At 41.7% G+C, this 24,566-nt stretch overlaps 1 protein-coding gene and 1 long non-coding RNA gene across 3 annotated transcripts; one reads left to right on the forward strand and one right to left on the reverse strand.

Annotated features, from left to right (window-relative positions):
• Nucleotides 1-4,930: 4,930 nt before the first annotated feature.
• Nucleotides 4,931-7,972, reverse strand: LOC129212850 (uncharacterized). Its single transcript, XR_008579296.1, has 2 exons — nucleotides 7,864-7,972; nucleotides 4,931-7,002 (listed from the first exon to the last, which is right to left on the reverse strand). It is a non-coding gene; the product is annotated as an uncharacterized LOC129212850 (long non-coding RNA).
• Nucleotides 7,484-23,351, forward strand: THAP12 (THAP domain containing 12). 2 transcript variants are annotated; one of them, XM_054841991.1, is made up of 6 exons: nucleotides 7,514-7,652; nucleotides 9,455-9,574; nucleotides 16,642-16,762; nucleotides 18,303-18,410; nucleotides 19,409-19,445; nucleotides 19,730-23,351. In XM_054841991.1, exons 3-6 carry the CDS (start codon nucleotides 16,748-16,750, stop codon nucleotides 21,676-21,678), a joined length of 2,109 nt encoding a protein of 702 aa, XP_054697966.1. In that variant the 5' UTR covers nucleotides 7,514-7,652; nucleotides 9,455-9,574; nucleotides 16,642-16,747; the 3' UTR covers nucleotides 21,679-23,351. The 2 variants fall into 2 exon arrangements, with proteins under 2 accessions (XP_054697957.1, XP_054697966.1); XM_054841982.1 differs by lacking the exon at nucleotides 9,455-9,574 and having other exon boundaries at nucleotides 7,484-7,652.
• Nucleotides 23,352-24,566: the final 1,215 nt, after the last annotated feature.

Below are 24,566 nucleotides of genomic sequence, written 5' to 3' on the forward strand. Positions count from 1 at the left end.
AGGTGGAGAGACACGCACCGACACTCACGTACGTGCATATGTATGTACTCAAGAAAATGGTATACGCTTCATTTCCTTCGGCACACAGAGCAGAAGAGAGATGTAAAATTGAGCCAGTTATGTATGAAGTGTCTGAAGCTGCCATGGCTGCGTTTCTACAGGTGTCGTAAGATGATTTTCAAGAATACTTCATATTTTAATTAAGGATGAAGGCTCAGACTTGGAAATACACGTTGAGAGGTCCAGAAAGTCCGAAGACCAAATTCTGCTTGTACTTACGGCAGCGCCATAGCCGTTTACTTCAGATTAACCCACAGCCAATTCTCTATTCCCCATAAAAAATGGGAGGGCTGAGATACCATGGAAAAAAAGCAAAAAACAAACCCAAACCACATAAATAATGAGTCCTAAAAAGCATCAGTAACCTGAACCGAGGTCAGAGCTCAGCGGCGGTTCATCAATGGGGATGGATCCACCAAGGTTGTCCCTGCAGGGATGAGTCCCAGCAGATGCTCCAGAGCTACCCCAGCCTGTCCCAGGAGCAGCACGGATCTTTCCAGAAGACTAAATTCAGGTTATCTGGACTCAGAATGACTGCACGCAGCCAGCTTGGATCTTCTAGCCTAATCCGGGGAGGTCACCCGAAGGAGACTGAGACTTGACAGTATTTCGTTATGTCTGATGAACAGAATGTCAAGTGTTCCAGTTATATACTAAAAAATAAAAAAAAATAATATGGTTTAGGCTTACTTCATGAATACAGAAAAATGGCTAAATGTCCCGCAGGTGAACTTTCCTCTGTAAATTCATATAAAATAAATGGATTCGCTGTAAGTAAAGGAAGAAAATGCAGAATATGAAAATGCCAGCGTTTTTTCCAGCCCTGGTTGCGCTCCAGATGTTAATCACTTCGTTAGTTCTCATTACCTCCATCCTCAGTCTCTGACTGAGTCATAAGTTAAGGAGGCCCAAAATGACAGAGCGCTTTCTCACTGTTCAGAAAGCAAAACATCAGAGAAACTCGTCGACAGCAGCAACGTTTCATCGTTTCCTAAGGAGGCAACGCTCAACAGTGTAAAAAAAAAAAACCCAGGTAAAAGTAGTCTGTAACAATCCATTTTATTTTGCAGTCGAGGCAAGCTAAGAACTCACGTAATTAAAACAGCTTCAAGCAGTAAATCTCTGAATTTTTGTAGCTTGGTGATATTAGGCTGTTACCGTAGGTCTGGATGTGTTGACAGCATCTCAGCGTTCGCTTTCCTGAGATGCGGAGATGAAACCGGGACCTGCAGTCTCCTTCATCTGATGGTGACCCAGTGAGCAACCCTGCACAAGTTCTATCACCTCTCCCGCGCCTCCTTTTCCCGCTTTTATAATGCTTTTTAAAAACTGATGACAGACAGTGATTTACCAAAGCCATGCATTATTATGTATAATGGCATACTGCTGGGTATTCTTTTTAAGTATTTGGTCAATTATATGCATTTCAGCAAAATTTGTTTCTCTTTCCTGTAAGAGAAAGACATGCAGTGACCACCAAACACTCCTACTTTGTATTCCGTTCTCTCCAACCTGACATCCTCAGATCCCCCCATCAGCTTAAACAATACGATTCTCATCAATTACAGGTCTAATTAATTAAACTTTCTGGGCACTTACAGAATGATCTACGTCTCACCACGTTTCCTTCCATCCCCTAAGACAATGGAAAGGGGAAGACAATGAGCTGTAGCCTGGAAGCATCAGCGGTGAGATGGCCCAAGGGAGGAGCAGCGGTTTCCAGCGCAGAAGGTGATTTGTATGCAGCCCAGGTCCCCAGGACAAAGCTCCGCTTCTCCGCTCTTGGGGGCTCGTAGGAAACAAACGCAGCCGCTTCGCTGCAGTCCTTGCTGGATTATTAACTGCATCTCCACTCGCATCGCTACAACCTGATACAGACTCCGAAATAATCTGGTTTTTTTTTTTTTTTTTTTTTTCCTTCAGAGCAGCCTTCCCTGGGTAGAAGAGAGGCGCATCAGCTTGGTACTAGACGGGAACCATGCACAGCTACTGCAGCTGCTTCTTTTCTGCCATAAACGGTGAATTTTCAGCTTCTGAGAGTCTTACGCTAGTAATTTCAAAAGTAAAATTGGAAAATCAAGGAAAAAAATTTATTTGTACCAGCCTGCCAGCAATTGAGAAAAGAAGAAACCCATTACACTTTTATACTAAGATGAATGCAACATTGTAGGTAATTTCAATTTTTAGGGAATTTAAAGATGGCTTAAAGTATCTTCTGTGTCTTCCATAAGAGAGAAATAGCCTAGATTCTTACAAAAGTTAAATTATTTCTTAGGGGTTTTTTTGTTTCCAAGTGAAATGGCCAAACCAATGGAGTTTCCACTTCTCTGAAGAGGTTATTCAGTGACTCCATACGCTTTCCTGGCATAAGCATCTCTATTTTAATTTCATTCTATCGCCCTCAGACCACTCCTGAACTCTCTCTTCCTCCTCAAACGTTTTCCTGTCACATTTTTTCCCTCCCGGCTAAGATAAGAGCAGAAGCCTCAGCAACGTTTAGGCACTGGCAGCTCGCCAGAGGAGCCTTTTTATATACAGCCTTGTCAGATACAGGGATTGTCACCCAGGACTATTTGTATTTAAATCCACAAAGATGTTTCAACTGCTTTCACTGAGGATGGCTTTGTGTTGCCAGTTAATAGAGATTTTCTTTCCCCCCCCTTATTTTAAGTAATACGTATTGTATTCAACATACCTATTTATTTTACGAATTCTAAGAGCTTCGGTGCTGAAAGCACCTAAATTCAGCAAGGCTTAAATCCATTTAAACGCCACCGTGCATCGAGTTGAGCACCTATTTAAACACCTCGCTACACTGAGGCAAAAACATCATTATATAACCTCAGATCAAGCGGAAAAAAAAAAAAAAACCCAAAAAACCTTCATTGTGTCATTCTGCGGCACGTCAAAGAGCGAATTGAAGTTGGTACCTTCTGCAATCCAGGAAGGCAGATGCAAACCTCCATCCTCTTTGTACCATGCTGTATTGGTGAAGAATGTGTAAACTTGCTGGGAAAAAAGCAAAGGCACTTCTCAGAATAGAAAGCGTGGGCATAAAGCAAAGCATTAAAGTTATCGCTCCGTTGTGCAACTTGTGTCCTTATCTGTGGTCACATACGCACACTACAAACCATCTAGCGTACTTCTGCAATTCAAAGAACGTATCCCAGATCAGCGTTTAGCAGGATTCAGCCACACCAGGTCCTGATTTGTGGTGTATTTTAGGGGAGCTTCCATCTTCTCCCTTGAGTTGCACTTTTAACCCATCAACAGAGCGTGTATTGCTTCCAAGTTCAAGTTGACTCAGCAGTGAATGACTTCCTCCTGATTTTTACTAAATACTTTTACAAGGCTAGATGGGATATATATTTATATAAAAATGCTGGGGAAGCAAGTGAAGGATGTATTTGATCACTCTACCAAGACTGCACAACAAAGGCAGCTCCACAGGCAACAGTATGAACAATTAACCATCGCAATTACCTAATGGCCAATGAAACTAGGTGTTTGCTTATCTGGACTACCACTGACCTCGTTTTTCCGAGCGATATGATCATTTATAAACTGTTTATGCCCAACTGTTTTTGAAGGATCCCATTCATTTGTTGTGCCCTGAATTCAAGAAATGGTATTGAACACCTTGCAAACAGAAGTTCACTTAAATATACAGTATTGCTGCAGGGTGAAAAGGAAAAGCAAGCTGGTGCTGAGTTTGCAAACTACAGTCAGTAACATCTCTGTGACTGCACAATCTTCACTGAAACTTTGGGAAAAGTTCATGTACTTTTTCAGAGGTCGGTCTTAACAGCAGCGGTTTGCAAGGCTTGTGCAGAGAAATAAAGACAACCTGTCACCCCTGGGCTGGCGCAGGCAAATAGTGAAAATAAAAGATAACTCAGACTCCCTCATTTTAACTCTTCCATAGTGATATAAACTCTGTCTTTCTGCTCACATGTGCTGCCCACGGAGCAGCGCAGCAGGCTGTAATCGTCTGCTCAAGTTGGCTGAACCCTTCAGAAACTGCAGCAGCCGGGGCTGAACTTGGAGCAGTTGCTTTTAATTTAGAAGGCTGCTTTCCTATGCAGGGAGGGAAGCAGCTGTAGGCCAGAATACGGACCGCTGTGGGTAAATTAATTAGTACAGGTCATTTGGAAAGCTATGCCTGTGCACAGAACCACCTCATTTGGGCACTCTGACACAACGCCCTCGCTTAAAAGTACAGTGCTGCAATGCCAACGGCCCTCTGGATTTCCTCATATTGAAAGCCTGATACAAAACCTCTGAAACTCAGCGTTCTTTAAATCAGAATCATAAAACCATAAAAAAAAAAGATCCCAGTGAAATAGGGAAAATGCAATGGGAATTGGGTCTGATAGCCCTCAAATATCATCATAGACATTGATAACTCTTATTTGCAAAAAACTACCCGCAAGGGAGGAGCCAGGATGCTGCATTACTCTGACTTAGGGCTGGAGTAAAGCTGCATACTGGCCACCAGTGCTGCATACTGGTCACCAGCACTGCATACTGGCCACCAGCACTGCATACTTCAGCAAGCACCCACATGGTCTGCAGGTCCTCTCTCACACAGCGTGCAAGACTTAGTTACTCCCCACCTCTGCCTCCCAATTTTCCAGAACTGCAGGCAAGCCCTGGACATAAGCATCTTATTTTTCATCCTGTTACTGCAAATTTCGGCACATCTCAAAGGGAGCATGGATATAGATATATACAAAAATACCTCTACGGGATTAAACTGATGTTCCTTTTACTTCTTACAGATGGGTTATCCCAACAACAATGCAGCTGTTAGACTTGCAAAAGAAGAAAATAGTAGTAAGACTCAAGAAAGCATTTCAGACTTCAAATATACTCTTGCAAACAAACATTTAATAGCAGGAAGTCTGCAGGAGTACAGAATCATACTTAACCAGTACAATCAGAAAATAAAGGCATACCAACTTGCACCCTGGGAAAAAGACATGCAGTTCATTTCCAGAAGTACATTAAAGAGGTTATTTTACAACCACGATTATGTGATAGAGAATGCTGGATTTAAGATACAGATGACCTTAAAGACACAGTGAGGGAAAAAAAGCATTAAAAAATCCACACAAACACACAAAATTCCTTTAAGAATAATTTATCCAGAGAATACAGATTATCTGTACAACACTACTAATACAGTCTGTAATTCCCATTCAATGTCAACAGACAATAGACAGGCAAACTTAGATATATACTGTGAACAGTACTTGAATAATCTGGAATATTATTTAAAACCCATCACCAACATACGAATTATTTATGTACACTTCACAGACTACTCTTCAGGAAAAAAAAAAAGGTTTCGGTGATTTCTGTACTCTACAACAGAAGCTAATTTGGGGGAATTTCCAACTCAGTAGCAAACTGTTTTTCTTTAAAAATAATGGGTTTCTAGTAATACTGTTAGGTTTTGAAAATAATCAAGTTCTTTTTTTTCCATTATATAGGACTAATTAAAAATTAGTCTCCCCTCTGATAAAAAAACAGCATCCAGCAGTCTTCAGTAACATAACTTCAAGTACAAGTCATTCCATTAATTTCATTAGGAAAGCTCATATGAAAATACACATTTAGAAGACAGCAGCAGTAACATGCTTGTATAGTGATTCAAGTAATGTAGTATCCACAGAAGCTTCGGTCAGAAGTGGCAGTTCACAAATATGCACTGTGGTTAATTTCTTTTAAATACTCCCATTATAACGTTCTGGTTTTGCTAGTTCAAAAGCAAAACTCCTAAGGAGGAGTTTCAGCACACAGGCGCTTTTGTTTGGTGAATCAATTTGGAAGAGACAAGGCCGTTCAATCTTGGGCAGAAGATACCATTTTTTATTATTTAAGGGTGAAGAAGTATTTTTTTCCTACTGAAACAGGTTTTAAGTGTTTTCAAATTCAGGCCAACATTATGCAATCATGCTCCTCAACTATTCTGCAATTGAAAATGATCCTGCTCTCTTTTTTGTGCTCCCTTGTGTCAGCATGAGCATTTATGCAATCTGCACAGCAAATCAGATGGCAGTTACCTGAATTGAATCTAACCTAAAGGTAGTATATTTTAAAAGGACACTCCTAAAGGAGTGTATTTTAAAAAAGGGTACTTATCTGATTAACTTCCTTCTACAGTTGTATATGAACATTGGTGATTGCCCAGTAAAGTGAAAGCAGCCAGCTGCAGCTAAGCTTATCTTTAGCATTAGCTTAAATGACTCCTCAAAACTGCTTAAAAGGAAATAAACTCAGCTAGATGCCCAAGTTAGAATTCTGACAAAGAATTAACACCACATAATTTGTTGTTATTGAAATTAGTCCAATGGAATATGCTTTGAGATTCCGAGATTGAAGAGGACTTCATGGCAAGGCTTTCTCATGTAAGAGACAGCTTTTGTCCTACTCATACTAAACAAAAAAGCTTAAAAGTTTTGAAGCCAGCCAAAAGGAATCAGTAAGGTTTTTTTTGGTTTTCTTTATGCACTTTTTTGAAAAGACATATACTTTAGCTATTGTGTATATTTGGTTTATGCTTCCTAAAGCCCAACAGATCTCCAGGTCAGGATGCTTTTAATGCAATTTTAGATATATAAAAGATGTATCACAGCTGAATTCTTACACCACTGCACTATTACACCTGAAACAATTACCATTTGCCATCAGCATTTATACATTTCACATCTCCTATATCTACTTCCTCAAACTACTAGCACGCCACATTTGGTGAACCAGTCTTTTTCTTCTTCCAACTATCCAGTTTTCTGTTTCCTGTTCCTTTCTTCTAAGCTTTGTTGCATTTTTACCTATGACAGACCTGGCAGAGTCTTCACACTCCCTGCTTGATTACTTTATTTATTAAAACACTCGTCATTTCCCTCATTATCCATCCGGCCTGTGGAGCAACGACATCTTCCAGAAAAAGAAAAACAAAATAGACAAGAGAAAAAGATTATGACCTCACTGCACATCCCCAGTTAATTTTTAAGGTAAATATAGCCAATGTACCACATATATATATACACATATACACACACACACGTTTCTCTCCACCCCGCAGCGACCCAGCGGGACGAGCCAGCCCCGTCCCCGCGCCTCCGCGCATGCGCGCCCCCGCCGGCATCCGCTCCCTATGCGCAGGCGCGCCGCCGGCCGCGCGCAGCACGGTAGGGCGGAGCCCCGCCGGGGACGCATGCGCACGGCTCATCCGGGCCCCGCCGGCGCGGCGCGGCGCATGGGCACTCTGCCTCGGGCGGCCGGGTGCGGGGCATTGTGGGAAGGAGGCGGCTCTTGTCCCGGCGGAGGGTGGCGGTGAATCCTCCCGGCCGCTCACAGCAGTGTAGAGCCGCTTCCCCCCCCCACCCCCCTCCCTCCCCCCCGTCCTCCTCCTCCACCCCACATACACACACCCCCCCCCCTCCCCTCCCTCCGGCCCGCGGATTTAAAGGGGCAGCGGCGCCAAACCGGGGGACCATGCCGAACTTCTGTGCGGCTCCTAACTGCACCCGCAAGAGCACCCAGTCCGACCTGGCCTTCTTCCGCTTCCCCCGGGACCCGGTCAGGTGAGACCCCAGCCGGGCACTGCCGGCGCCGCCTCAGGAAGGCAGTTCGTGCTGCAGAGGGGCGGGTTGGGGGGGCGGGCGCTCGCCTCTCCCCTCTCCCCTCAGGCCCCGCCGGCCCGCAACCCTCCGCTCCGCCTGAGAAGACACCGCGGCGGGGAGGCGCCTCCTTCCCTCCCGTTTCCCCCCGCAACCCCTCTCCGCGTCTCCTCACCTAGGCGGGGGGGAGGGCCGCCACGGGACGGGACAGGGAGGGGGGGTGTGCGGGGCCGGCGGCCGCCCGGAGCTGCTGGCTCTCCTGGCGGAGGCCGCGCGCGCTGTGGCGCCGGGGGGGCGGGGCTCCGCGGGACCCTCCGGCCTGCGGCGGGGAGGCGGGCGAGCGGCTGCGCATGCGCCGGCGGGGCGGGAGGGGGGGACTGGCGGGAGTGATGGTGACAAGCGGTGGTGCTGTTCTGGGGGGTGGCGGGTGTGAGGGAGGGACTGGCTGTGGGGTGAGTGGGGAGCTGAGGGAGGGACTGCCTGTGAGGGGAGTGAGGGATTACCTGGCTGTGAGGGAAGTGGGGGGGTTGAGGGAGTGATTGCCTGGCTGTGAGAGGAGTCGGGGGGCTGAGGGAGGGACTGGCTGTGGGAGGAGTGAGGGGCTGCCTGGCTGTGGGGAGTGGGGGGCTGAGGGAGGGACTGGCTGTGAGGGGAGTTGGGAGGCTGTCTGGCTGTGGGGGGAGTTAGGGGACTGAGGGAGTTGGGGGGCTGCCTGGCCGTGAGGGGAATTGGGAGGCTGAGGGAGTGTGGGGCTGCCTGGCTGTGAGGGGTGTGAAGGAATGCCTGGCTATGAGGGGCTGCCTAGCTGTGAGGGATGCGTGAGGGGGTGCACATCTGTTCAGAGTGTGGGGCAGCGATGGAATGTATGGCTGTTAGAGGTGTAGGGCAGCTGGAGGGGAGCAGAGGCAGGGGAGCTGATGCATTGCGAGGAGCCTGTGCAGGGCCGGCACTGGTTCAGGTGGTGGAAGTCTGTCAGTCATACTGTGTGTACTGAGGTGATGTGGAGCTGGACGATGAGGTGTGTGTGTGACAAATAGGACACAGGTGTGACAGGCAGCTGTTGCGGTATTACAGGGATGGTGGTGATGAAGCATGGTGAGCAACAGCAGAAGTGATGGGATATTACAGTTCCCAACGGGTGAAAAGCAGAGGTGGCGCACTGGTAGAGCGTGTGAGAGGCTGTGGAAAATACCGCAAAAAATAAATCATGCACTTAAATGTAGAAGCCCCCACATAGAAGCTCTCCTTTAAATCTAGATAAAGGTCTTAAAATTGTTTGACTTAACTTGCTTCTCACAATTTTGGAAGGTACATAGGTGCTAGAGCAATACTAGTTCTCTCTCTCCTAACAGTAGGTAATTAAGGCTGAAATTTTTGACAATTTATACATGATACTCCCTTCCTTCCTTCCTTGAAGCTGCTTGACCTGATTTTTGGAGAATTTCAAAACCTATGGGAATTGTGGGTACATAGTTTTTTCCTAAGAAAACAGTCCCCTGTAAGTGATTTCAAACAAAGATAAAAAAAGCTCATATAGGTAGTAGCTGCTGCTTAAAGCTGTGTTTTCAGATATGTTGTCAAGCTCTCCTGGGTAAACGCAGTGCCTTGCGTTAAAGCTGGGATAGCCAGACCTCTTTCTGATGCCCATACACTGCAGGGTTTTCTAGCACGATCCATATTATATATATTTATGCTTTTAATGAAAACTGAACTAGAAATAGTTGATTGCCTACTCTTAACCTTTCATTTGTGTGATTCACTCCTAGCGTTGTCTCTTTCCACCCTCCATCCTGTGAGAGCCGCAGGTTCTTACACGGTCAAAGGAATGACTGCAGTTTGTGAGGAATTGAAGAGATTTGGTGCTGTCTGAACTTCACTCTTAATTTGTAAGGAGTCCGTGCTGTAAAATCTGAGTCAAGTTATGCAAAATTCATCAATATATGACAGTTTACTGTATGAAGAAAATACCCCCTTCAGCTTATAATTTTTCTATTTAAAGACATTTTGAGTTCGTGTTTTCCATGGTAGCAATACAGAGTTATATTAAAAAGTGTGCAGTTAATTAAACGATGCACTAATTCTTAAGATTTTTTTTTAAACTGTATTTCAGAATTAGAATACTGCTACTTTTAACCACCCATTTGTGGAAGTTTAGAAATAAAAACCTTTTGAAATAAACAGTGCGTGTCAGCTACAGTGAGTTGGAACAATATAGATTTATGGATGTTTCTTTTGCAAACATTAAAGTGGATTGCAGAAATGGTTTTAGGATGCACGTACTGGCTTATGTTTCTACAGTGTGTGAGTAAGCGTACTTTCTGAGTGCATAATTACTTCATAATCCCCTTGAAATAGTTCAGGCTGATACGATTAATAGAATAGTAGAAAATAGAGTTAAAATTGACCCTGAAGGGTGATCTGGACCTTTCTACCATCTGAAGTAAGGATAAGCTATACCTAAACTGTTTCTGGCATCTTTGTCGTACTCTTAAAAACATGCAGTGACAAAGATGACACTCTCTTTAACTTTTCTACAAGTTTTCCCACCCCCCTTATATCCTACACCTTTCTCATTTAAACCTATGTTAAAATGTCCAAAGTTGATCATATATTCTAACAACAGCATTTAAAGATTGATAAATCCGTGCAAACTTCTGGCTTTGAAGGCTGGAGGATGTTAGTGGTTTATTCTCCTGTTCGGACTACAGCAGTTCTCTGCAGTTGTAAATCACAATGTGTTACTTGTACTGCTTGCTGTCATGGAAACCTCTTACCGTTATACGTCAAACTGGTCTGGCAAGCAAAGTACTTTATGCCAAAAATGTGTTGTTTGCACTTGGCAGCTTACAGTGAGAAAGTTGAGTATAACAGCATTAGAATACACCTTGAAAAATAATTTTTTTAGAAAAATCATTGATAAGAAATACATAGTCCCAGGTAAATTGTCTCTACTACCTTACTGCTTTCAGTTTTTCCACAATAACTGAATAATTGCCTTTACGTTTTCCCAATTCAGTGCTAAGCCATTCCAGTCTGATCTTTCGAGCGTCAGCAAGTCAGTGAGAGCTAACCAGTTAGTTAAGACTAGCTTCATTTATTGTCGCTATTTGAGAAAACACGAAGGGGTGCACAGATTAGGCTTTGAAAAAGAATCAGCTGCATTTAACAGATGGTATGTAGTCTTTTCATATCAAACATTAATGTAAATTACCCCAATAAGAATGCATATTTTATAGGTTATACAGTCTAGGCAGTGATCCCCACAGTAAGATCTGTCTGTTTAACCCTCCTCTGTGTTTCTGACTGTTCGCCGTGGTGGTTTGAGTTAAGTGAGGTGTGAGTGTTAGAACAAAATACTTCTTAAGCAAAGAGATGCTATTCTGCTGCAGCTGACCAATACTGAGGTAACATGAATGGTTTACACTCTGTCCACACCTCCATAAAATGCCATTTGAGCTTCCATGAGATGTCAGCACATCCCTGAAAATGTAAAGTTTGTGACTGTAGAAAACCTTCATAAAAGCTAATGAGCAATACTTAAGCAGCCGTGTAAGATACTGCATTGAAATGCCTTTTAATTTGTGCCAAATATTTTGCAACTAAATCACTTGTGTGACAGTGTACAGTGTGGGTTACTTGAATACTAAAAAACTGGAGAAAGTATTACATGTAATTCTATTATGAAAACTTTTTAATTGCTGCTTGGATAATACCATGCAGACCTATGTTGGGGGATTTCATGGGTCTGACCTCTTTTTTTCTTTGCTCTTCCATTTCTCAAAGAGTATTCCTTTTGGACCCAAACTCAAAGCAAGACTGAAGGGCCAAATTCAGACTCAGATGGAGTTTCTATGTTTGTCCAGTCACAGAACCTCCACCATCCCCCTCTGGTAGCTACCTAAGAGAATGTCAACACTCCAGCTTTTGCCAGTAGAGCTTTCTAGATGTCTAGAGCTCTGGTTACCAATCTGCTCCTCCAGTGGGGTGTGGAGCTTGGCACCAGTGTCTGATCATAGAATCACAGACTGATTTGAGTCAGAAAGGCCCTCACAGCCCACCTAGTTCCACCCCCCTGCCATGGGCAGGGACACCCTCCACTAGCCCAGGTTGCCCAAAGCCCCATCCAACCTGGCCTTCAACACTGCCAGGGAGCCAGGGGCAGCCACAGCTTCTCGGGGCAACCTGTGCCAGGGCCTCAGCACCCTCACAGGGAAGAATTTCTGCCTCACATCTCATCTCCATCTCCCCTCCTGCAGCTTCAGGCCATTCCCCCTTGTCTTGTCCCTCCCTGCCCTTGGCACCAGCCCCTCTCCAGCTTTCCTGGAGCCCCTTTGGGGACTGGAAGGGGCTCTAAGGTCTCCCCGCAGCCTTCTCTTCTCCAGGCTGAACAAGCCCAACTCTCTCAGCCTGTCTCCAGAGCAGAGGTGCTCCAGCCCTCGCATCATCTCCGTGGCCTCCTCTGGACTCACTCCAACAGCTCCATGTCCTTCTTGTGCTGGGGACCCCTGAGCTGGACGCAGTACTGCAGGGGGGTCTCACCAGAGCGGAGTAGAGGGGCAGAATCCCCTCCCTCGACCTGCTGGTCACGGTGCTGGGGATGCAGCCCAGGACGCGGTTGGCTTTCTGGGCTGCAAGCATACATTGCTGGGTCATGTTGAGCTTCTCATCCCCCAACACCCCCAAGTCCTTCTCCTCAGGGCTGTTCTCCATCCATTCCTCTTCCAGTCTGTAGTTGTGGTTGGGATTGCCCCGTCCCACGTGCAGGACCTTGCTCTTGGCCTTGTTGAACTTCATGCGGTTTGCACGGTCCCACCTCTCCAGCCTGTCCAAGTCCCTCTGGATGGCATCCCTTCCCTCCAGTGTGTCGACCGCACCACACAGCTTGGTGTCATCAGCAAACTTGCTGAGGGCGCACTCGATCCTGCTGTCCGTGTCGTCAACAAAGATGTTAAACAGCAGCAGTCCTAGTACCAACCCTTGAGGAACGCCACTCGTCACTGGTCTCCGCTTGGACGTTGAGCCATTGACCGCAGCTCTTTGAGTGTGACCATCTAGCCAATCCCTTATCCACCGAGTGGTCCATCTGGATGTCATGCAGGACAGTATCAAATGCTTTGCACAAGTCCAGGTAGATGACGTCAGTTGCACTTCCTTTAGCCACCAATGCTGTAACTCCATAGTAGAAGGCCACCAAATTTGTCAGGCATGATTTGCCCTTAGTGAAGCCATTTTGGCTGTCACCAGTCAGCTCCTTATTTTCCATGTGCCTGAGCACAGTTTCCAGGAGGATCTGCTCCATGATTTTGTTGGGCACAGAGGTGAGTTTGTCTGCCCTATAGTTCCCCAGGTCTTTCTTTTTCCCCTGTTTAAAAATGGGAGTTATGTTTCCCTTTTTCCAGTCAGTAGGAACTTCTGGTCTGCCACGACTTCTCAGATATCGTGGAGAGTGGCTTAGCAACTTCATCCGCCAGTTCCCTCAAGACCCTTGAATGCATCTCATCAGGTCCCATGGACTTGTGCACCTTCAGGTTCTTTAGATACTCTCGAATCTGATCTTCTCCTTCAGTGGGCGGTTCTTCGTTCTCCCAGTCCCTGCCTTTGCCTTCTGCCACTTGGGTAGTGTAGCTAGAGCCCTTCCTGGTGAAGACTGAGGCAAAAAAGTCACTGAGTACCTCAGCCTTCTCTATATCCTGGGTAACCAGGTCTCCTGTTTCCTTCCAGAGAAGGCCCACATTTTCCCTCATCTTCCTTTTATCACTGACATACCTACAGAAGCTTTTCTTGTTGCTTTTCTTGATGTCCCTGGCCAAATTTAATTCTATCAGGGCTTTAGCTTTCGTAACCTGATTGCTGGCTGCTCAGACACTTTCTCTGTATTCCTCCCAGGCCACTTGCCCTTGCTTCCACCCTCTGTAGGCTTCCTTTTTGTGTTTGAGTTTGCCCAGGAGCTCCTTGTTCATCTATGCAGGCCTCCTGCTGTTTCTGCCTGCCGCCACCTTTGTTGGGATGCATCACTCCTGAGCTTGGAGAAGGTGATCCCTGAATACTAACCAGCTGTCTTGGGCCCCTCTTCCCTCCAGGGCTTTGTCCCATGGTAGTCTACCAAGCAGGTCCCTGAAGAGGCCAGAGTCTGCTCTCCTGAACCATAATCGGGATCCACAAATTGGGGCTCTGCATGCCAAGTGCTTCTTTCTGATTGTGTGCTCAGTGTTGACTTCAGCACAAAAGGCAGTGACCACAGCTGCTTTTATGTAACTGTAGAAGAAGTTGGGAAGGGAGAGGAATGTTGAGTGGTTTATTTAATCTTTTCGAGACTCATTTCCTGAGTAAGACCCTTCTGAAGAGCTCATGGTATCTTTTGCCATCACTCATTGATCTGGTCCCCGGCTGTTACTAGTATCTACTTAACTTGTTCTCTGGTTTGCACCAACATCGGATGTGAAGGGATTCAGGCTGATGTTTGTCTGTTCTTGACGACTGTGTGCCAGTCCTAGATGCACCATCTCTGCCACTGATTTGTCCCTGCCTGGTTGCCAGGAGGTGATTCAGAGGGGTTACCCTAAAGTGAGCAGCTCTGACTTTGCTCCCTGGCAGTCTTCCTCAGCTTCCCCGAGTCACTGAGAGAGGCAGGTAACGCCAGGTGTCCTGGCTCTTGCTCTGGATGACACTCTGGACTGAAACCCTCCTCCCTGACTATAGGGAGGCTCATCAACCTCTGTGACAGCCTGATGTGATCACTTTTAATGAGTGACATAGTAATCAGCACCCACTCAGAAAGTATGCGAGCCAGATTCAATATAATCTGCATGCTAAAGGTCTCCTGTGTAAAAAGACTGTGTTTATACCATTTGGTTAAATCAAGAACTCTCTTCTGTTCTCTTTTTGGAGTGATTGCAGTGTCCAGGCAAGAGTACGAGATCTGTAGTGTCAAAAGACTGAGCAAGAAATGATTTTTATTTTTCTTATTATTTTAAGTCATTATTAAGGATACTATGTCTAGATCTCTGAGAACAATATTAGAAATGATTCATGCTTTATGGCACTTGCTGTCACTGTTAATTTTTCGTTCATGCAAAATATCAAAATAAGATGCACAAACAGTTCAGCCAGCAGAGATTGGAATTCTAGATTCCCCCTTTCATCTTCACAGTTGCCCTTTATTGCACTCGGTTAAAGTAGAGGTGATGCTGAATCCACTTGGAGCTGTGGGTTGCCTCATTTGGGCTGCCCACCAAAACATCTGGCAAGACAGCCTTCATTCCTAGATTGTTGAATAATCACTAATTATTTTTCTCCCTCCTTGCTCCTATGAGAGTAATTCCATGCTTGCAGTCAAAAATAATAAATTGCTTTCTCGTAACTTCTAGCTGTTTCTTGAGTACGGACTCATCTTCTTTTTAATTTAGGAATAAAAAAGATGATTTAAAGCCTTTTGTTTTTAAGTGGACAAAGTAATTTTTTTACTTTCATGAATTTCAGCAATGATTGGGTTGTGGTGAGATCTGCCCCACTTTGCCCTTCTGAAATAGTGGGGTTTCCATGTAACTTTTTTGTGTAGGTTCCTGGAACTTTGCCAACATTGCTGACATGTACCAATTAAAAAAAAAAAAAACCCAACACAAAACAACACAACACTTTAAAATATTAGTCCATGTTGAAAAATATGTAGAAAAGTGATGGACTGTAAAATAAAATAAGTCACTGAGACTGTAGTTGAAGGGTCCTTCTCCTTTTTGCTATAGAATTATTGTGATATTACCTTAATAATTACCTTAATAATGTGGTTGTGTCTGGTGTTCTTGAGTTTGTCTGGGGAAGGATTTACCCTGGGAGGAATGGGAGCTTGCGTAACCACTCTGTAAAGTTAGAGTAATGAACAAATCATGAGTTGTGTTCATATGAAGGTTTTAGTCACCTGTATTGTATGTTTTCAACTCTGTTTACTTACATGCCATTGTAAATCAGTGGCTCTGTGATGCCACGAGGTGTAAGCAAATGCATTAAAATAGTGCTGCTTCAGAGGATTAATTTTGCAGGAAGGAAATAACTTTTTTTTTTTTAAAACTTTAAATACAGAGATATCAGTAGCTGCTGGAGTCTTATTAATTTATACATATATTTTTACTGCACAAATAAAATAGCAGATGAGTTTTACTGGAGTAGCTGTGCAGAATCAGTCTGTGCATGTTGTTGCTCAAAAATTCATAGTAAGCAAGTGATTGCATAGTAAGGAAGTGATTTCCCCCCATTGGGGGAAATATAAGCCGACTAATGCATTTGCATCAATTACTTCAAGTGGTTTACTCACCAGAGGAAACACTATCTCACATAATTAAAAGGAGCCCTGTTAGTAGGGGAAATGTTTCTTTAGTTTTGTGTTTTATCTTGGAGAAATAATCCAAAACAGAAGTAAATGTTGTAAAAAATATACATCTAACAAAATCTTACTTCAGACGTGTGAGCACTGTCTGTAGAATGATTGCTTTTTTTATTTTTATATTTCACTTTTCACAAATCTACTCTAAACTCCCTAATGCCCACAATAAAAAAGAAAAATGCTGTATTTTGGAGGGAGGCAGAGAAGACTTCAAAAACTTAATGACTTTTGTCTACAGGCATATCTCTTTCTTTTTTAACTTTTTAAGATTAAATTCTTCAGAATTAAATGGTCTCGTTTCATGAGCAACTGCTTTACAATCTGGTGTGTGTGTGACACAAAGGCAAGAATGTATAAATTAAGGGAAAAGATTCCTGAATTTGCTGGGGCGGTGTTAAGTGGTGAGCAAAAGGAGAAAAACAAATTTTAAAAAAGATTTGATGGTATGTTACAGCAGAAGGCGTACAGAATTTGCCTTAGCCTTGCATAAAGGGCAGGGCTCACTGCACTCCAATTTTGAGTACGGTTTTAAATTGTTTGATCTTAAAACTGGCTAATTCTTTTGCTTACATGCAGATGTCAAAGATGGGTAGAGAACTGTCGAAGGGCAGATTTAGAAGATAAAACTCCAGATCAACTCAACAAGCATTACAGATTGTGCGCTAAACATTTTGAAACTTCTATGATATGTAGAAGTGTAAGTAAAGCCAAGTGTTTTTTTTTATTGCATCTTGCAAAATGTCATCAGAATGCTGCATTTTAATCTTTGATCCCCTGGGTAAGTGGTCCCTGGGAAAATTAATCTCTTAATTGAGATCATCGTCATGGTCCAGGGCACCACACAGACTCACAGATGTTGGCACAAAGGATGAGGTGGAAATGAGCAGTTGGGGAAGAGAAAAGCAGAGCTACTCCTGCTGCTTTAATATATTTGTTCTTCACTGCATTTCTTTCCCCATGCAAAGCAATGCTCTTTTTGTTTATTGTCACTAGGCGTTGCAACATGATATAAATTTCTTTGGTGTAAGTATGTAAGTTTGCATACCTCTAATTATTTAAAATCCTTAATGTACTGTTACTGAAGTGCGTACATGGTGTGATTCAGTTAAATTACACTCTGTTGTTGCTGAGAGACTTAAACATTCTTTGCATCTGTCAAGCTTTTGGTTCTTGTTATATTTTATCCTGCTAAAATCATGGCACTGCTTCCTGTTAATGAAATAATAGCTTTCAATTCTTCTTGTTAACACGATAACACTGATTTCTAACAGCTTACGTAACAGTAGGAAACGGTGGTTTGGGGGCTTTGTATCAAGTTTTAATTTCCAGGCTGATTTTACATTGACAATAGGCAAAATCAGTCCTTTAGTTAGAAAGGGTAATTAAAATACACAGGTCAGACAGCTCCTGGTGGTATGACACATGACAGGGTCTCTGATTAGCCAGCATACCAGAAACAAACAAGGAATATCGGAAATAATTCTGGATCTGAAATGAAGCTTTATGCAACTCTGTTTGTTTAAAATGTATTTCAATGTAATGAAATAGGTATAAATGTCATCAGTTAAGATTTTGTAATTGCTGAAAATCAGCCAGTTTAGACAACATAAGTTTACAGTATATCCAAATATAAAATCTACTTAAAATATTTATATTTGACTGCTAGAAATATTTACATGACCATCTAGAAGTCTTTTCTTCCTCCTGCTCATTTGACAGATAAATTGTCCTTCAATATGATCTTTCACGGTCGTGTTTTGTGGAATTCATAAGTCTACATAAAGAAGCAGTTGAACATTTTCATAATGAAAATGTTTATGTGATTGTTTCTAGAATTGTAAAGTAAGTGATAAAAACCAAAGCACAATAGTAACAAAATGTTTCCTTTCTGATGCATAAATGTATTTTTATCCAGAATGTTTATTTTTAAAAAAATCATAATATTGTGGTAAATTAAAATTATTGCATCTGGGGTCTTTGATGTGAAGATAATGAGGAGGAAAAAGTATTTGGGGTTTGGGTTGGGGTTTTCTTTAGTATCTCTCTTGTCATTTTCAGTGTTCTATTGATATCTCTGAAATGTGAATTGCATAGCATAGCTTTCTGTTTGTTTTGAAAAATCAGAAAATGAAAATACTTTTAAAAAAATTTAAAAACATCTGAAATTCTGGGGGTTTTTTGTGTACATGCAGTGAGAATTTCCCAAGGAACTCCCTAATCTAGATGTCTTCTTATAGAGCCCTTACAGAACGGTTTTACGGGATAATGCTGTGCCAACTATATTTGACCTTACCAGTCACTTGAACAATCCCCACAGCAGACATAGGAAAAGGATAAAAGAGCTGGTAAGTTTTTTATGTAAGAATTTTTTATTTTTTTTAATATTAAAACAATAAAGGCAAGTACGTTCACGTGGAACTTTTGTATAAAAGTGTCAAATAATATTTAGCACTTGAGTGTTTGCATTTTCTGCACTGCCTATTCTAGTATCTGTTTGTTGATGATAAGTTAAATGGCCAAATATGCTGATATAAATTTTATCTACTAAGGTAAATTTAATGAAATAATCTGGAAAATGACATGCGTTCTCTAGAGCTGATTCTGTCTTCCAAAGAAAGTGCATAGCTTCCTCTTGCTTGTTATTGCAGTGCTAATTGAATACAGCTTATGCATGATACCCTGAAATTCTTGCTACGTATTTATTGTGCTTTTCAGTTCACCCATTTAACTTTTGAAGTCTGCGCTAATTCAGACATGCTTGGTTTATCTTATGGTTCTGAAAAGATGATCCATGTATAAAACCAAGAGCAAGAAATTTTCTGTGGAATTGTGTCTTGTTGATACCTCTTGTGTCATTTATAGAAAAGGTGTCTCTAGGTCTCTGCGACTATCAGTATAGTGACAACTCAACTCATAAACTCTGCTTATATGTTGGAAAATTGCAATTTCAAAATATTCTTCATGCATTTGAGTCTGTTTATTGACTGAAAATAGTTAGACACAGTTCTGTCTACTGACAGTGCATGTTCATATTGAAATAGAATTCTTTAATGGAATCTATTTACTAATAATTATAAAATACAAATTGAACAAACTCCTCATTTAAGTATGAGAACGTTAGCAGTAGTAGCAAACTATTCTCGTGTAGATATATGTCATGGCAGTAATAAACTACCTGAAGAAACCTCCTTCTCTTGGACCTTCTAGCACTTTTTTTGGTAAATATTAACACTCTTAATGGTCTCATCTACAATATTTGTATCTGATCTTGGTGTGTTTTAATATTTTAAGGTCATGTGCTAGACATGATCATCAATATATGTTCTTTTTTTTTTTTTTAAAGAGTGAAGATGAAATAAGAACACTGAAGCAACAAAAGAGTAAGTGGGCAAAATAACTGAGTTCATAAAAACTTTGTTTACTAAGGCTGACAAGGTAATGCAGGACACATAAGTGTAAGTTTTTATATATCAGGAGGATAATTGAGTTGCTGCTTGATTCAAACAGCCAGTGTAAACTCTGTCTGAAATGCTCGTTCACTTTTAAACGGGAAACGTTCTTCTCTGGACTGCAGTAACTTAAAGGTAATGGGGATAGTAAAGGAAAGCAAATGTGATGTTTTATTCATGTTATCTTGACACTCACAGTATTTTACATTTTGTAGTTGATGAAGCTTTTGAACGGGAGCAGGCAACTCAAGAATTGAACGAAAGTAATGAACAAAATACAATCTCGGAGGAAGGAGGGGAAGAACAAGAGGAAGAAACTGTCCCCTTAACACTGGAAGAAAGAGAAAACAAAGATTACCTTAAATCTTTGTTTGAAATTTTGATCCTAATGGGTAAACAAAATATCCCTTTGGATGGCCATAATGTTGATGAGCTTCCAGAAGGTATTTTTACTTCAGATAACTTTCAGGCTCTACTGGAATACAGAATAAATGCTGGAGATGAAGTTCTGAGGAAACGATTTGAGATGACTGCAGTCAATCTTGAGTATTGTTCAAAAACTCAGCAGAAACAAATGCTTGAGATCTGTGAAAGCTGTGTTAGAGAAGAGACGCTGAGGGAAGTAAGAGACTCACACTTCTTTTCTATTGTCACTGATGAAGTAGTAGACATAGCAGGAGAGGAACATTTGCCAGTATTGGTGAGATTTGTTGATGAATCTCATAATCTGAGAGAAGAATTCATAGGGTTTTTACCGTATGAGGCTGATCCTGAAATTTTAGCTGTTAAGTTCCACACAACTATTACTGAAAAGTGGGGTCTAAACATGGAGTACTGTCGAGGTCAAGCCTACATCGTCTCCAGTGGGTTTGCTTCTAAAATGAAAGTTGTGGCTACAAGACTCTTGGAAAAGTATCCACAAGCTGTGTATACGCTGTGTTCCTCTTGTGCCTTAAATGTTTGGTTGGCAAAATCCGTTCCTGTTGTTGGTGTTTCCATTGCATTAGGAACAATTGAAGAAGTTTGCTGTCTCTTTAATCAGTCTCCGCAATTACTAGTAGAACTGGACAACACAATTTCTGTTCTTTTTCAGAACAACGAGGAGAAGGGTAACGAGCTGAAGGAGATCTGCCGTTCTCAGTGGACTGGCAGACATGATGCTTTTGAGGTTTTAGTGGACCTCATGCAAGCATTGGTACTGTGCTTGGATGCGGTAAGCAGTGACTCATCCATCAGGTGGAACAACTTTATTGCCGGTCGAGCATTTGTACTTTCAAGTGCATTAACAGATTTTGACTTCATTGTCACTATTGTAATTCTGAAAAATGTTCTATCTTTTACGAGGGCATTCGGAAAAAATCTCCAAGGACAGACATCAGATGTGTTCTTTGCCGCTAGCAGCTTAACAGCAGTGTTGCATTCTCTGAATGAAGTGATGGAGAATATTGAAGTTTACCATGAATTTTGGTTTGAGGAAGCAACAAATTTGGCTACAAAACTGGATGTACAAATTAAACTCCCAGGAAAATTTCGCAGGGCACAACAGGGGAACTTGGACTCTGAGGTAACGTCAGAAAATTACTACAAAGAAATCCTTAGTGTCCCCACAGTGGAGCATATTATTCAAGAATTAAAAGATATATTCTCAGAACAACATTTAAAAGCTCTTAAGTGTTTATCGTTGGTGCCCTCAGTCATGGGGCAGCTCAAATTCAATACGTCCGAGGAGCATCACGCTGACATGTACAAAAATGACTTGCCTAATCCAGACACGCTTTCTGCTGAGCTTCATTGTTGGAGAATCAAGTGGAAGCACAGAGGAAAAGATATTGAACTTCCAGCTACTATTTATGAAGCACTTCACTTGCCTGACATAAAGTTTTTCCCTAATGTTTACGCGTTGCTTAAAGTCTTGTGCATACTTCCAGTGATGAAGGTGGAGAATGAAAAATATGAAATAGGACGAAAGCGCCTGAAGGCGTACCTGAAAAACACCTTAACAGAGCAAAGGTCAAGCAACCTAGCTTTGCTGAACATAAACTTTGATATAAAACATGACTTAGATTTAATGGTGGACACCTACATTAAACTCTATCCAGATAAAGTGGAGTTTCAAGAAGACTTTATTCCCTCAAACAACTCTGAAGTAACAGAAGATGCTTAATTTTTTTAAGCTCTAAGCAATCTGTTGAAACAGCTTTTTCTTAGCTAAGTTTCAACACTGAAAAAAAAAACTGTGAAGTCTGAAAAAATGACTGCAATTATATTTCCATTTTAGGTCTCGGACTGAAGAAGCTGTGGTCAGTGACCCAAATTATGTTTTGTTAGTCTGCATTAAATGTGTTATACAAACAAAACCAAGCCTGAAAATAAGTCCATGCTCTTGGCAGAGGTGCTTTCTACATCTGATTGACTTAACTAGGTGCTCATTTACTTTATCGCATCTTGGAAAAAGTACATTGTGGTTGTAGATCTGATGGGGCTGTTACATATTTGCTCATGAATTAGGAAAAGAAAAAAAAATCTTAAAAAGAGTATCATCATTTCAGTTCTGTTACTTAGGATTTTATTCTTTTTGAAAACTTTAAAAAAAGTCTTCGTATATTTAATTGGCATTTTGGAGAGTGGATTCAGCTATTGCACGATCCTCGTGCTGTGGACTGTTGTCAGTGTAAAGTGAATGTAGTGGTATAGAGGTACGTTTACGGTTTCATTGGAAGAGTCAACCTCTTTAATCTCTCAATGACTGTTTACATTCCTTTGTGTGAGACACAAAACTTTTTTTTTTCTTTAGGCTTTTAACAGGCATGGCAGGAATACCGAAATTCCTAAAAGACACTAAAAACTTAACGTTTATTCCACAAGCATTTACATCTGTTCGTTCTATCCTGACTCCGACACAAACCCATGTATCTTATTATCTGTTTATTTGCAAACTCACCCAGGAGAGATAATAAGAGTTTGTTGTTTGTCTAGAAGTAAGATTGAAAATATTGCTGTTATTTTTGGCAAGAATAAAACATTTTTGTACAGTTTATTGCAATTTAAAATAAAATGTGAATTGCTTTTTACATAGTATTGATTTTCTTAGTAAAGCTGTGCCTCTTTGACAATGTGTATTCTTTTGTAAGGTACCTTTTAGTTTTGGCATTTTTTTCTCTGTTGCTTTTGCAATTCTAGAGTGTGGCATTGTCTTAAGACACAGGAAACTTTGTGTAATAGCACTTCTGATCTGTATGTTCTGCTGAAGGTTTTTTAAAGTATTCTGAGCACAAAATACAGTGCTTTTAATTATGGAAGTTCTGTCTAACTGAAACAGGTAGAAATAGATTAAATTTGAAATGGTTGAAAAGTTAAGTTTTGCAGCTATCCTGATGCATGCCAATTTTACAACTTATTTACAGTCATCCTTTTATGTACTTTCCAGTTGCCATGGGAAAGGGCCCCAGCAACATAAAATTGAGTGATTGTAGAGACTATGGCAAATACTGTTCTTAATGTTTTAATGCAGTCAAACAATAAGAATAAATTTGAAAAAAAAAACAACCCACCTTTTCTAAGTAAGCTTAGATATTACAGTGGCTATCTTAAGAACATCTTAAGAAATGCTTTCAGCAGCTTTTATTTGCATTAGAGTAGTAAAAATTACTCTTAAAAAGTATTATCGTTTCTTTCTACTGCTATTTGTATATGCTTTCTGGCATGCTTTCATGTTAATACAGTTGTTGCCTCGATCAGTAAAAAGTGTTTTAGCTAATAGCTTGCTCTGTTCCTCTGAATATATGAAAATAGCCCAAATTTATGTTAATGCTATAAAAAAGGGCATTTTTTAATTAGAAGTCGTATGGAAAATTGTCTTTTATAAAGAAGATCTCAATTACAATTTTAATAAAATAATAATAAAAAATCTTTCCCATCCAGGGAATGTCTGTGGGTTCCCCTGGTAAAGACAGCAGTGCGAGGCGGTGGTGACCTCTGCGATTGTGAGCCCCATATCAATAAAGTCAGGTTGGATGAGCCCAGGTTTACAGGCATCATCAGAGAAAGAAAATTGATACCCAGTGCCATATAATTGGCCAAAAAAGCTGAAGACTGCTTTCTGACTGTGTAAATGAGATCCTTTTTGACCAATGTACTGAGACAAATTGAAGAAGGGAAATGCAGTAAAACACTCCTTTAGCTACTGAAGTGTCCTCTGGAGCTCAGCTGAAACACACAGTCGTGACTAGCGTTGCTAATTAGCTGGCTCCAAGAGCCTCGGTCGCTTGGTGTGCCCGATCATTGCACTGCCTTCCACAGAGATGCTTAGATTGTCTGTAATCAATCAAATGCTCCTTATTTAGCCTATTTGGATTGTCCTCTTGGTGCAGAACGCCTCATTTTTTAGGCGTGTCAGTGCATCACTTAGGAACCTGTAGCAGGTAGTCTGAATAGCGATGGCTCGGCAGGATGCCGAGGAGCAAAGGAATAGCAGATTGCAATGGTAGGTACCCCTTCAACTCGAGATTTGTGTGGAGGAAAACCATTTACTGAAACTATAGTGGCTCCCATCTTATTTCTGGGGGCGCAGAGAAAGGACACGACTAAGGCGGAATCCAGTAATAGAATTTTAAAGAGAACACTATTGCTAGAGCAGGTCAGTCACTGACAGAGAGGTGTCTGAAAATGGGACAAATAAATCACAGAACACAAATTTTTATTCCTTTTTTTTTTTTTTACCACATTCTTGAGACAGAGGGAATTATCATCTTAAATCAGGGCAGTATATATTTCCAAAGTGCATCTGAGGTTTTTACCTTGCTTTAACCTGGCTTTTTGGCACATTCTATGTACTGAAGCAATGTGTCTGTTTAAGTATCACTGCTGAGAAATTAATTTAGTGAAAGTGGATTTTCCTTAGCTGCTCAGCTGATTGTGTTTTGTGAAAGTGATGTCTTAAGAATATACAAACTCTATTTCCTTTTCCCATGCGCAGAGTTCCCGTTAGAAATCACTATTACTTCTTCGAAAAGTAGCTTGTAGCACTCTATCTCCTGTGGTGTTATTTCTGTC

This window comes from Grus americana, chromosome 1, assembly GCF_028858705.1.
Source record: "Grus americana isolate bGruAme1 chromosome 1, bGruAme1.mat, whole genome shotgun sequence".
Lineage (NCBI taxonomy): Eukaryota > Metazoa > Chordata > Aves > Gruiformes > Gruidae > Grus > Grus americana.